The sequence below is a fragment of the Prunus avium genome, chromosome 8 (genome assembly GCF_965620075.1).
Source record: "Prunus avium chromosome 8, drPruAviu1.hap1.1, whole genome shotgun sequence".
In the NCBI taxonomy this organism is placed as follows: Eukaryota; Viridiplantae; Streptophyta; class Magnoliopsida; order Rosales; family Rosaceae; genus Prunus; species Prunus avium.
The window spans coordinates 2,009,375-2,023,781 of NC_142291.1; the positions used below are offsets into that span (position 1 = coordinate 2,009,375).

Genomic DNA, 14,407 nt, shown 5'->3' on the forward strand with positions numbered 1-14,407 from the left:
CGAACGAGCTTCCGAAAAATCTGTCAAAAACTATCCAAAACAGCCCGGATTTCTTCAATTTCCAGCCAGCCCCGGTGGTTCTAGCGTTTGAGGTTGGTTGAGATGGGAAGAGGGAGGTGGCCCGGTCAATTTGGGACCGGTCCCGGCCTAGGTGGTGGCCGGACATGACGGCGCTGGCTCAAAATCCGTTCGGATGAACAGTGCCGGTGGGGGGGAAGGGGGGGGGGGGTCGCGCGCACAGAGGGGAGCGAGAGAGAAATGGGAGGGTTTTCTGGTTTTTAATTAAAAACCAGTTTCAACTTATTTATGATTATGCCACTGGTGATGTTTTGCTCATAACTTTCTCGTTACGACTCTAATTCAAGCCTACCGCATGTCTACAGACTCTTCTCAGTATTATCTACATAAAGGTACCAGCCATTGCCCGAAATCTTCCCGAATTAAAAATTACCATATTACCCCTACTCCGAGAGCAAAATTGTAAATTCATAATGCTTGAAATTAACTAATTTACTATTCCTTTTATTTTGGGTCGGGATGTTACAATGTAAGTTTGTAATGTAATATTTGACTCAGAAGAGTTGAGCCATTATTGACATTGTGGTTCGGAACAGTGGTGTCGTATCAAGAAAGAAAAATTTAAATTTCTAGATACTTTTGATGAAAGTTCCGAACTTAACGTCCCAGATTGTTGGTAGTCATTGTTGAAATTTCGGGGTGTGACAATAACAAATTGAGAGAATTGTTATGGGGGAACTCATGGTGATAATTATGATGGTGATGATCAATGTTATTGTGCTTATCTCCTCAGTATCACTAGAAGCTACTGATCATAACCCTCTTAATTTCTCTTCACTTGCTTCTAATTCTAGTGTAGACTTTAAAGTTAAAAAATTTCTCCAAAAGATAGAGGAAATTGCAAGAAAAAGGTTCTAGGAAGAAAAACAAAGTCGAATTACGTAAAGGCTTATCATCAAACACTGCCATCAAGAAAAAAGAATATATCAGCGAAGCCTTTCTCTTCACTTTGCGCCTAAATTGCGTTCACCCTGAGGTGGTCTTAACTTGAGAAGCCTTCCTCTTCGAGGAAAACATTCTTCTAGCTAGGCAACGTGATTCTAAAACAATACTTGAGGACCTCGACCCCAAGACAAACAAAATCGATGATGAGCACAAATGCGTTTTCTAATTCAAAATTGGTATAAAGACCATTGGATCCAAAATCACATGAATCGTCAAAATTGACCCACAAGACTCATATCAGTAGTAAGAAAAACTCATTTAACAAAGATTGAAATGCCGAATATATCAGCGAATCTACAAATGGTAGTAAGTATAAGGCTATTCTCATTTCCTCTACCACTAAAAACACCCAGCAGCCCAGAACTCCTAACCCAACAGCCACCTTCCCCCACCCCTCTGTCTCTGGGCAGGCGGGAGGTTTATTAAGGGAATGGCTTTAACAGATGAGCTTGGATGGGGGCTTTGTGTGTGTGTGTGTGTGTGTGTGTGAGAGAGAGAGAGAGAGAGAGAGACAGAGACAGAGACAGAGACGGGCAATATTTTTCTGATAGGAGATGTTCTGTAGTATGTAAAGTCGTAAACACCTGGAACTTTTCACTAGACTAAAAAGATATATCAATAAACTGTATACAACAAATATTTAGTTATGAATAAAAAAAATTAACTTATGAACTTTAGAAAGGCACAGAGACTATACAAAGAGGCTGTATAGATCGGCATTCCATGCATAATATGATAATCAAGGCAAAGGCATTGGCGGTCTCCAATCAGAAAACTGTACCCAGTTTCTATTTACAACAGATCCATTGTGCAGCCAGAATGTTTCAGTTGACTGGTGAAACAGCCTGACTTTCCTCTGAAGTTCCCAAAGAATTGCATGCATTGCAGAACATGAAGCTGATTCAGAAGCATAGGCCCATAAACATCTTACTTGTCTGCCACGGCTTATCATCCCCTCTATATTTTCATCTGCCGGAGAGTAAAAAACAAAGAATCGAAACATAAGAAAATGGACAGAAGTTTTTGCTATGATATGCTGAAATAAAGATTGACCAGAGCAAGATGTAAATGGAGTGCTGCATTTGACCTGGTATTGACTCTAGGTACTGCAAAAGCTCGGGACCTATTCGAGTGGACGGCCATTTAATTGATATCTGGGTGTAGTCAACAACATTCTGGAAAGGCAATTCTACTTGATCTGATAATATCACAGGGACACACTCCTGTAGCAGCAAGAAAAGCATTATTTCTACAGATCTAACATCTTATGTGCAGGCCGAGAGAGAGAGAGAGAGAGAGAGAGAGAGAGAGAGAGAGAGACCACAAAGAAAGCCTCATAAAAACGAAGAGTCCAAGATGACTCCCCACGTGGAGCAAGGCAGAACTTGGCGTTGCGCAGATGTTCAAAATAATCTATCCTTCCCAATTTGTCAGGACCACTGAACTTCAGCTCTGGGCATTCCAACTGTTCATAATATTAACAGACATATTTTGAATATCTCTCCCTAATAACAGTGTACAAGAATTAAAGTAATGTAATCATGTCCAATGAGACTTAATGACAATGATATGGCCATGGTAATCAGCCATTTTAACCCAAAAACAAACAGAAATTCCACCAAAAAAACAAAACAAAGCAAAAAACACATAAAATAAAGGAAAAGGACCAAGTCGCTAACACGATGCAAATTCTAGTAAACTCACTTACAGCTAACTGTTTAGTTTGAAGTTCAAAATCCAAGCATTAACAGGACTGACAAGTTCTAACTACTTGTGTAAGCTCTTCAATTCCAGCATATAAACATGTCAAAGATTATATAGAAAACATCCGTACTTAGTACTTACAAGTTCTAACTACTTATGTGCATTCATAATGCTTTTCAAGTAAATGCGCCAAATGGGCTTTCTGCTTTATTCCACAAAGTTTTTAAAAAGTGGATTACAGAGTATCTTTTCCACAGAAAATACCCATAGCGTAGATAGAACTCAATAAATATCTCAAACTTCAAACTTGAATTGAACTCGACATCAAAGGTGGAAACTAGATAAGATGCATGAAATTCCACAATTGAGATAATCACATTCCGCCAATCAGGTGTCATACCTTATCTGGAAATTGCTTTGAAAGCTCTATCAACTTAAGACGGCCAACCTTTCCTTGTGCACGGCCTAAATAGTTTGCTAAAAACTTCCGTTTTGACAATGGCAAAGGATGAACCAAGGTGGCCCCATTTGTAGTCATCCCGTCCTCAACATTCCCAGGAATAATGATATCTTTCCACGTATTGAAGGCACTTGTATCTTTCTTATCAGTGCGATCACCCTGCACTAACATATAAATTACGTATCTTTTATGTATTTTCCCTCTCATAAATAATCTTTTACGCCATAATAAAAGCTTGCAATAGAACAAACTACATTCGATGTATCAATTCCATTACCAAAGTGCTTTAAATGTGGAAACACAGGCTAAAAAAACTTCTTGTCCTGTAACATAAATGATTTAGAATATAAAAATTATGGGAGAAAATAGTGACAATGACTCACGTCCAATATTTCTTTTCCAATTGATAAATCCTTCCAGGTGCATTCTTCTATATAAAATAGTAAAACAAAGTCGGTGGATGTATCAACACCTCCAATCAATCATCTCTCAAGAGTTATACCATCATTTTCTCTGCATTTGCATTCCGAACATAAGTTCCATTTTTCAATTGTTTTTTGAACCTTTCCTTCTGCCCTAATTTAATTGGATTGGATGCATATACTCTAACATTTCATACTTATCGAGCAATAACTCTTTTTTATGGTAACAAAAGACAAAACAAAAACAAAAACTTTTTATATGTAGTAGTTGGAAATATTTGTATCATACAAAAAATTGTTTGAGATGGTAGAATATTATTGTCCCTAGACCTAGACCAGAAGTGAACTAGAGTAACAATTGTTTATAACATTCTGCTAAAGCAATCTCCAAAGATTCTTCTTCTTGTACAATAGAAAAATTTATTCTTACACGATAATGTTTATATCAAATTGTATAAATAATATGCAAGGCATGTGTTTGACAATCCTGTACATCATACAGGTTTCAGACTAATTTTAATGTAGACTTTAAATCCAAAACCCATAAAAGTTCAAACCAGATTTCTCATACACAATGTCACACGTAGAACTCCTATAGAAAAATATCAGAAGTAAAACAGACCCACTCTGTGCCCCTTACATGAACAGATTCTTAACATGGACATTTATGACCACTGTGTTTAAGGCCCAAATTGACTTGACACTAAATAGCTGAGTCCTTATAATGGAAATTTTAGTCAATCAGTAGCACTATTAAATTTGTAAAATAACTTAAGCATAAAGGATGGAATAAGTAAATACCTCAGGGGTAAGAATAATGGAACGATTTATGTATGTTGCCCAAGATCTAAATAGGTGAGCTCCAGCACCACTGTGAAAACAAGAAAGTCAGCATCATTGACACAGCTTGAAAAGTTTGGTACCTTTTCTTTTTTGAGAAGAACAAAGGTTTGATAAGGAATAATTTTTTACAAGTCCATCACAGTCATAGGATAGACTTTAAACATTTTTCTTCAACTTTAAATAACAAGAAAGATTATAAAATTATCACGTTTACCATGGCTACTCCATACAAATGAAAGTTTTTATCCTTTTATCCTAGGCCAGACATAATTCCGTGCAGGATATAAGCATTTTTTGATGTAGAACAAGTAATAAGACTTTGAAAACAGACAGGGATTTCAAAATTGAAACATCAATGGATTCCTGAATAGGAGGAGCATCAATCACTGGGTTCCTGATGGGATGCTGTTCACCCTGGAAATGGTACTTTTTGGAACCCCTGGAAGGATATCTCCTTGGGGTACCAGCCCTTCAATGTTGTGACTTGATCATTGGAAATGGGAACCTGGTGTTGTTCTGGGAGGATACTTGGTTGGAAGAGGGTTCTTTGACGGAGTTGTTTCCTAGATTGTTTGCGCTCTCTAGGAATCAACAACATTGTGTTTCCAGTCTCGTGGATTGATATGTTCATCCTTACAATTGGAACTTCGGTTTCAGGAGAAATCTTAACGAGGTGGAGGTGAGTGAGTTGTTGTGATGGATGTTGCAGATTTTGGATAGGGTTCGACTGTCCCAATGTTGCAGTGATAGCAGAAGGTGGAAGCTTGATGGGTCCGGGTCGTTTTCCTGCAAATCCTATAGTTCTTTTCTCTGTAATAATGGCAACATGGAGATTTTTTTCTCCCGCTTCCCAGATTTGGAAGTCTAAGGTCCCTCCTAAAGTTAAATTTCATGTGTGGTTGCTAGCTCTCAGGAAGCTCAATACCTGTGACCGTCTTCAAAAGAAGAGGCCTTATATGTGTCTTTCTCCCCACAGGTGTGCTATGTGCAATCTTTGCGAGGAAAGTGTTGATCACGTGCTTCTTCACTGCCCTTTTTCTTTACAAGTTTGATGGAAGTTGTTCAGGGCGATTGATGCTTGCTGGGTTATTCCTGAAGGTGGTTATGATTTTTTGAGTAAAGCTTGAGGCTCTAGGCAAGGGGAAGAAAGCCAAAACTCTATGGGGTTGTCTGGTGTACGCAGTTCTGTGGAATATTTGGGTGGAGCGTAATAGAAGAATTTTTTAAGATTACAAGGAGAGGGGGTTGACGAAATTTGGAACAGAGCTAGATTCTGGGTAGCTTTATTGGCTTCAGTTTCTTCAGACTTTTTGGATTATTCCCCTACTATCATTTTGTTGGATTTGGTGGCAGCGGTAAAATGAGGATACGGTCCTCCTTTCCGTTTGTTTCTTTTTCCTTTTCCTCTTTTGTGTTCATTGGTTTTTTTTTTTTTGTGTTCATTGTTCTGGTTGGCTGTGGATGCCTTATCCACCTTTTTAATATATCGTTTCTCTTATATAAAAAAATCACTGGTAGGACTGGCTCAAAAATAGGAAGATCTTGCTCAATCTTCGGTAGGATTGGATCTGTCAGTTCAAGAACAAGAGAAGCTTGGTCAAACATTGGTAAGATGGGGTCTTTTGGTTCAAGAATCAGATCCATCAAAACAAAGAGAAGAGAATCTTGATGGATCATTGGATCATTAAAGACAGGAGCACCTTCAGGCTCCAATAGAGTGGATGTTTTCTCTATCGTGCAGCCATGTAAGCTTGACATGCTGAAAATTGGGCATCCAAGGTGTCACGAAATTCTGCTCTTGTTTTTTTTTTCACTTTTTGTGGTTTTATTAATCCATGTGTAGTGGCAGCGAGATGCTAGGTTGAAGGAGATGGCTTGTTAGAGCCCAATATCCCACATTGGAAAAATAGCACTTCTTGGGATGGTTTAAGAGCTCTTCCGGACCCTTCTCTTACAAGCTGATTTTTAGGGGCAAGTTCTACCCAGGGGCTCTCAATTGGTATCAAAGCCTAATTTCAGCACACAACTGGGTCAGACTGTGCAGAATGGGTGACCTATAGGCTGGATTAAGATTATCAGTATTTGTATCGTCACGTTCTTATTACTTTCCAATTTCTAGTAGATAGAGGATTACTGTCCTGTTTGTAGCAGGATTAGGTTGTCATAAATGTGTTTTGTAATTCAATAGTAACAGACTTGATTGAAGAATGAAATTATCTCTTCTTATATTTTCTTTTGTATCTCTATCATATAAACCCTAATATCTCTTCTCTTCTAGATTTCTCTTCCATCTATCTATTTCTCTCTGCACCTGCTCTTCTACCGTTATAATTTTGTTTCTAATCCTCTGTTTTCTTCTTCTAATTTCCTTGTTCTGTCTTTCTATTTTTTTATTTTCTATTATCTTGAACCGTAATTCTCTTATCCTCTAAAATCCTTTCTAGTTTTTAAGCTCCCATTACTTGCTTTACATCAGTTTTCCTTTCAAAATTACACACATATAGTGGAAGGCAAGAAACCACTCAGTTAAATCATTTTAGGGACTGTTCTACAGCTAAAGATCCATATCAGTTATTTTTTTACCCTTCTTCCAAGATGTGTGCTCAACATTTTGACCCAACCATTTCTCTGATATAGATATACAACAAAATTATGGTTATTTACATAGTTATACGTATTCCACAAAGAAAACAATTAAGGGTGGAACAATGTATGATTTCTATTTTCAGGCCAAACCCAAAAGAAAAAAAAAAGTTACTGACCAAACCAAAATACCTTACCTAGGGAAAACAAATATGTGGTCACGGCCGCCAGATCGCCTGAAATATGGCATTTGACTTAACACCTGTAAGAAACAATTTGACTGAATGAGCATAACATAACAAGATTTTAGACTTATCCCCATCAATTATAAAGCTCATCACCGCGCAAAAGCACAGCTACAAGAAACGCCTAGACTTTAGGTTTCTAAATGAAATGAAAAGGAACTTACCTTCACATATGTCTGGTTAATCTCCTTATCATTAAGACCACCCATCATTCGAACGCATTTAGCATACGCAGGCACAAAAAATAGGTCTGCTTCCTCTTTCTTCCGTGTTCGGAACCTCGATTTTAGCAGTAGCCTGTGTATTTTAACCTACATTTGATAACAAAGCAAATTCAAAGCCCACATAAGATTTTCTTTCTTTTCTCCATTTAGAAAGTTTCTCAGCAACAACAAAAGAACCTATAACCAATGATTCTACCCAAGTTAAGGCTTAGAAATTTAAGCACAGGCAGTAGTCAGGATTTCAAGCAAAGCACTAGTATAATAAGTACTAGCTTTCATATATTACATTTTGCAAAAACCTAGACTTGGCTTCAATTGCAGCATAAACAAGGTTAGTTTTTTTTCCTACACATTTTTCAGTTGCCAACAGAGCTTGAATTCTAATCTACCCAAATTTAAAACAATTTATAAAATCAAATCAAATCAATTTCATCAAAATTGAGAAAGGAAATTACCTGAGTGCCCCACTGACCTTTCAAGCAAGTACTGGAGTCGATAGTGCCATCCCTCCCGTGCATCAAGGCCTTGAGGCCATCGATCTCGCTGTCATCGTAGACGTAGATTTTGAGGTCGAGGTGGGGCCCGTACCCCCGATGGGGCCACAAGAGATCTCGACCGTCGGAGACATGGACGGAGCTCCGAGAAGTGGGGATGAGATCAACGGTGGAGAAGTGAGAGGCGCAGGGGCGGAAGGAGCGGTCGAAGAGGCTTGTGAAGAAGAAGGTGGCGGCGACCAAGAGGAGGGCTCCGATCTGGTGCGTGCGGGTGCAAAGAGGCTGCTGGTGGTGGTGCTGCCCGCCGAAAGGTCGGGCTTTGTTGTTAACACTACCCATTTTCGGACTCTGGGAATGAGTTTCAGACTGTCAGTGGCTGGAGTTGTTCTTCCGCTTCTGGGGAAGAAGGCATTGGATGAAAACGACGTCGGCTGGCACTGTGTTTAATTATTTATTTATTTTTGTTAATGAAAAAGGGTAATTAGAATTTAGATCGTCTTTCAACATTAGCTAGATGCAAGCTAGTTGATCATCTTTGGACGTCCCTAAAAATACTAATTAACAAAAAATCTCATATGCAAAGGCAGAAAGCCTTTAAAGGTGAAACATTCAAACTCTCTTAAAATACCTTGACTTGTAAATTCGAGATCTCAAATTTGAACTCCTATGAAATTTTAGTTGTGAGTGTAAGAAACCCTCATTCCTCTATAATTTAGACTATCGTTTGTACTCAAAAAAATCCCTAAAAATACCTTCTCATACATAAAGGCCAAGGTGAAATATTCAAAATCCTTGAAAATACCTTTAATTAACTCAAGATTCTTAAAAATAAAATGCAATATGGTGAGGGTAAAATAGTAAAACAATACAACTACAAATGGTTAAAATGAAAAGAAAAATAGGGTAATTACAACAAACTGCATAGTTGAACTTCCCATGTTGCAGAGCGGGTTCAATCGTCTCCACCCACATTATTTTTTCCTGTTTGATTTTCAATTTATTTTATTTTATTTGTTAAATTATAAAATAAAAAGGTCAGTCACACTCGTGACCATAAAATAATTTCTCTAATGGCATGTTTACTAATTCATAATCATAATCAAAATAAGGAGATGAATTCCTATTTTCTAATTACTCTCATGTTTACTTCACTTGGATGAATTCCTGTTTTCTAATTACTCTCCAACCCATTTGAGGCTAAACCCAAATTTTCCCCCTTCAAAAAAAAACTATTTGGAATTTGCCCGGGCTCAAACCATTTTTTCTCCCAACCCTCCAGACTCAAATTTTAAGACCGCAACTTTATTAAATTGTTTAAAAATGGTTTAAGTCTAATTTTTTTTTATGGATAATTTTTCTTCATTTAATCTTTTTAAATAACTTCATAATTTTATTTTTTTTAACAATTTGACCTAAAAAAATTGAAATTCCACAAATATAATTTTATTCCAAAGAAAACACACGACATAAAAGAAACACACAACATAAAAAAAACACACAAGATAATTGAAACACAAAAGGAGGATTGAAACAATTGTCGACCTCATTCACCATCTCCAAAGCTCCTCCAAAGGTGATCGATCAAATCATGTCGGAGACTCTAATGCACATGTGGAGATCGAACTCTATTATGACGAATCATGTAATCAGAGAGAGTCTGCTTATCTTGGTGGTACTCGTATGTAACGCTTGGCTCCAGCTCATATTGTCGCGCTCTGGCCCTCCTGGATCGTTGTGGACACGTATCCTCATCATCAGATTCCTTTTCAACATATTCATACTCATCCTCCACAATCATGTTGTGCAAAATTATACACGTCAACATGATTGAGTGGAGGTTATCCTTGCACCACATATGTGTAGGGCCCCAAACAATAGCCCATCGAGCCTGTAGTATTCCAAATGCTCTTTCAACATCCTTCATGTACGCTTCTTACATTTGTGTAAAAATCCTCTTCTTTGGGTTATCAAGAGAAGAGATGGTCTTCACCAAAGTTGATATAACCATTATTTCATACATTTTTATTATCTTTCTCATAGATTCTTGCTATGTTCTTGAGTGAGTTTAGTCCTTTTTTACTTAGTTTTGTGTTTTACTAGGTTTGAAGAGTAAAGATGGTAAAGCGAGCAAAAGGAGCAATTTTGGGATTGAAATATGATGTGCAATCCTGGGAGCAGAATGTGCTGTGCAGAACAGTCAACTTGACAGAATATACTGTACTTCCTCATAGTGAACCAGATGTTGAGCCTTATATCTTTGGAAAGATACGGATGTTAGCTTTTTGTAGAATTTTACGGTTCGCGATTCGGACGTGTGTGGAGAGAGTTGTGGCCGTTTTAGTACAGACAGTTCGGGCAGAATGTGTTCTGCGGGTTTTGCAAAATAATCCTTTTGAAGTTCAATCCTTGGAGTTTAATTTGTGTCAATCACATTTGGGAAGTGTCTACAAAGATGTGGAGTTATTTTCTAAGGTCTGATCCTATATTTAGTAGGATTTTGGATGCCAACTCATCAAAGACAATTGAAGCCAAACTAGGAAAGCATAGTTACCAAGTCAAAAGAGGATTTGTTCCTTATTTAAAGAAGACCAGAAATTAGGTTCTGGGATGCTGGAGTTTGAAGGAGAGTCAGAGCCGCTGCCATCATCAAGTTCTCGAGCATCATCACAATCTATAAGTTTTATTTTATGTTTTCTAGTTTTTCAATTATGTTTTCTTTGAACATGAGTAACTAAGTTATTCTCTAGGGCGAGGATGACGCCCGAGCATGGATAGTTATGATTTCTAATGTTATTTAATGGATTCTAAGTTTCTTTTAGATGAATGTTTAATCACTATTTTAATTGTTGCTATTTGTTTAAGTTCTTTGACTGATCACCTTAGGGCTTTGCATCTAGTAAATTGGAAGATGAATTTGAGGCAGAACTCGCAATATAATTCAATTAGCTTCTTGTGATTAAGTGTGGTGAATTACATTATTGCTTGACGAAGAATAATGGTTTGCTTGGTTCTCTCGTTTTCTAGAACGTAATGAATCCAACTTGTTAAATGTATGCCTTAACCAGGATAGATTGCAGGATTGGGTATATGATCTTTGTCTGAACTAGAAAAGAATCTTACACTTACGGAAAACTATGGTCTGAGTGCCTGAAAAGGACTTAGATACGGGAATTATCATCTAAAGAATCGAAAGAATCTGTTGAATGCATTGAAATCTAACTTGGATTGCTTGTGGTTGATTCCGAAACCCTAGACCTTCATCATTGTTTGTTAACCTTAAAATTCAACCTTTTTATTCTCAATTGTTTTTATTAATTTCTTTGTTTTCATAAACTTTCACAACAACAATCTCTACAAATTCACTTGCGTATCAGTTAGATTTAATTTAGGTATTTGAATATTAGATTAATTTGGAATCCTCGTGGGAACGATACTTGGACTTGTCAAACGCTATACTACATCAATCTTGTGCACTTGCAAGGACAGACCAAGTAGCCAACGGGGGTAGATCCCATTTGCCAAATAGTAGCCTAAATATATTCAACATGAGGAGCCACTCCATGTACCACATCATTGAACAATAGAGAACGAGCTAAAATGTTGATATCATTGTTGGATCTAGCAGCTTCAAAAAAGGCATGCCATATCCATGTGTCGTACGAGGCCACGACCTTTAGCACAACAGTTTTGTGATCGGTAAACTGGCCTGCCCAAGCAGATGGCAGTTCTTCCATTCTCAGTGCAAGCAGTCAAGACTTCCTAACATGCCTGGGAAGCCTCGATGACTTGCCTTGTGAAATAACCTGTCAAGGTCAGTTGGATTTAGAGACCTGAGGTACCATTGTCCAAACACGGCTTCAACAGCGCAACAAAACTTACGGAGTGATTCAAGAGCTGTGCTTTCACCCAATCTACAATACTCGTCGATCGCATCAGCCGAGCATCCCCATGCGAGCATACGAAAGACAGTAGTTAACTTTTGTCAGGAGATAGCCCTTGTCGGCTAAGCCTGTCATTTTTATGGCAAAAGTATGGCTCGTAGTTGACAACATCATTCAAGATGCGGTAAAACAACTTTTTCCGCATTTTGAACCGCCTACAAAAGTTCGTAGTATTAAAATGTGGCCTTTCAACGAAGTAGTCGGACATGAGATTACAAGAGCGATCGTCCTTCTCACAGTTCTTGTACTCACGACTGACTACTGGCCCACCATGTTTGGTGGCTTCATTCTCCAGTGAAGTATGATGAACAATGGCTTGTATCACTCTTTGATGATGTTCCTCATCATTTGAATCATCATCAAACATAAAGTAAGTGATGGCCTTACCACGGTTATCCATTGAAAGCTTGAAATGATAAGAAAAGTATGAGAATGAAGAAGGTGATGTGCTTGAAATGATATGAAAAGTATGAGAATGAAAAGAGATTGATGAAATTGACAAAGGAAAAATAAATTGAGAAATAGAAAAAATATTTTTGGTAGATTAATTGAGAAATGGGTGAGTATTTATAGAGTTTGGAGTGAGTTTTGGGGTTGGATATGATTTAGATTAATTTAAAATATTATTTTGATCGTTGGATTTAAATTTCAGGCATTGGATATTTTTCTTTATTCCTTTAATATAGCTTAGATTTAATCTAGATCGTTGATTTAAATTACTATTAGAATATAAAAATAAAAATAAAAACGAAATTTGAATTGTTGTCGTTGGATTCCAACAGCAACATAACCAAAATGCGACACTTGGCAAGCTGATGCGTCAGGCAGCAGACAACCATTGCAGCGCAGGCCCCAATCTAATTGCTTGCACATGGGTTGCACCAGCAGTAGGTGGGCTCCACTGAAATTTTTTTTGGGTCCAGGCAATAGCTGGACTACTATTTGGCCCCAAGTTTGGGTTTCCCAAATTTTTGCCCCTTCATTTTCTTGGGTTGAAAGAGGTTTTAGGCTATATTTTGGGTTTGGCCTCATGGGTTGGAGATGACCTAAGGAATTAGTACCACTCCTACCCCAATTTCATATGATTTACTAAGTAATTTCAATAGGAATCCGGATTCTAACTCTCCTCAATCCAACTCCTCCTTAATTAAATTCATCATCAAGTCAATTCATCCTCATTCGATTACGCATTAGTAAACAGGCGGCACGTGATCGGTGCATATTTACATATCATTTTGTACCCTTCTAGCTTATGATTTGGTTATGTTTTTGAGTTAAACTTGTGCTTTTAATCCTTTTTGTGTTTATCTTTCAGTTCATTGAGCTTTAGGTAATAATGAGGGCTTTGGATAGTAAATGATGCAATCCATGCATGTTAGGGCCTAATTTGGATGAATGGATGAAGAGCTTAAAGACAAACTCAATTTTGGCTACAGTCCCCTGCCAGCCCAGTTTCTTAGGTCATATTGCAAGCTTTGTTTCAGCAACCTACATAGCTCGGATGAGGCCACATTCTTCATGAAAGTTGTTCCAATGGGTGTATACTATAACATATCCGAAATTCAGCCCCATTGGATAATTGTGGAGTCTGTTACCTAGCAAACACAGAGCCATGCTCAGGATGGATTTTATCAGCGCGCAAAATGAGTTAGCAATTTGTTTTGGCCTTAACTTCCTCCTCCGACCTTGGATTGGCCCAAATGATATATGGCTGGAAAGAAGACATTCTGAACTTCAAGTTTGAGTGCTTAAAGTCTTAATTTGCTTAAGGGAAGCCCAATTCGTAAGCCCTTGAAGTTGCTGGTCATGCTGACCTCAGGATGAGCTATTATTTCTGGTTGGAAGCTTGGTCATGGTGACATGAAGATGAGCTAGGGCTGCTGGTGGGATTTATTAGTGAAGTGCATCAACCATTTCAGATTTTATAATGGAAGTGTTGTATGCATTAGTGAAGTGCATCAACCATTTCAGATTTTATAAAACAAAGTGTTGTATGCATTAGCCATACTTAATTCAGATTTTCAGCTTCCTTAGGCCTATATATAGTGAGGTTTCCCAAGCTTGTAAACACACCCCAAGGGGGGGAGCTCTCAAACACTTCTCTAGAGCTCCCTTCCCTTCTCTCCCTCAAATTCTCTTAGTTTCTCTTTCTAGTTTTCAATTGTTATAATGAGATCTTTGTGCTGAAATTCTCCTTAAGTTTTTCCAAGTTCTACTTAATTTTCATTGTTATGTAAATTCTTTTCTTTAGTTTCAAGTTTGATTAGTTTCCAAGTTTCAATTATGATTTTTGTTCTTATTCATTATGCTTATAAGTTAATATGCTAGTTTGAATGATTGATCACCATTTAGGCTTGCATGTTAGCTATCTTGGTTTGAATTAAGAGTAGACACCATGCTTTAATTCGAATTGAACTATGAATAGGAAGAGTATGTATGGACATTCGACAACAGGGATTAGATACATG

At 37.7% G+C, this 14,407-nt stretch overlaps 1 protein-coding gene and 1 long non-coding RNA gene across 2 annotated transcripts; one reads left to right on the forward strand and one right to left on the reverse strand.

Annotated features, from left to right (window-relative positions):
• Positions 1-1,592: 1,592 nt before the first annotated feature.
• Positions 1,593-8,561, reverse strand: LOC110749790 (Exostosin family protein). The gene is made up of 8 exons (XM_021949974.2): positions 7,960-8,561; positions 7,445-7,591; positions 7,233-7,297; positions 4,411-4,480; positions 3,128-3,346; positions 2,345-2,488; positions 2,111-2,246; positions 1,593-1,992 (listed from the first exon to the last, which is right to left on the reverse strand). The coding sequence occupies exons 1-8, from the start codon at positions 8,335-8,337 to the stop codon at positions 1,763-1,765; spliced, it is 1,389 nt and encodes a 462-aa protein (XP_021805666.1). The 5' UTR covers positions 8,338-8,561; the 3' UTR covers positions 1,593-1,762.
• An 873-nt stretch (positions 8,562-9,434) lies between these two features.
• Positions 9,435-10,816, forward strand: LOC110749793 (uncharacterized). The gene is made up of 2 exons (XR_002525639.2): positions 9,435-9,922; positions 10,099-10,816. It is a non-coding gene; the product is annotated as an uncharacterized LOC110749793 (long non-coding RNA).
• Positions 10,817-14,407: the final 3,591 nt, after the last annotated feature.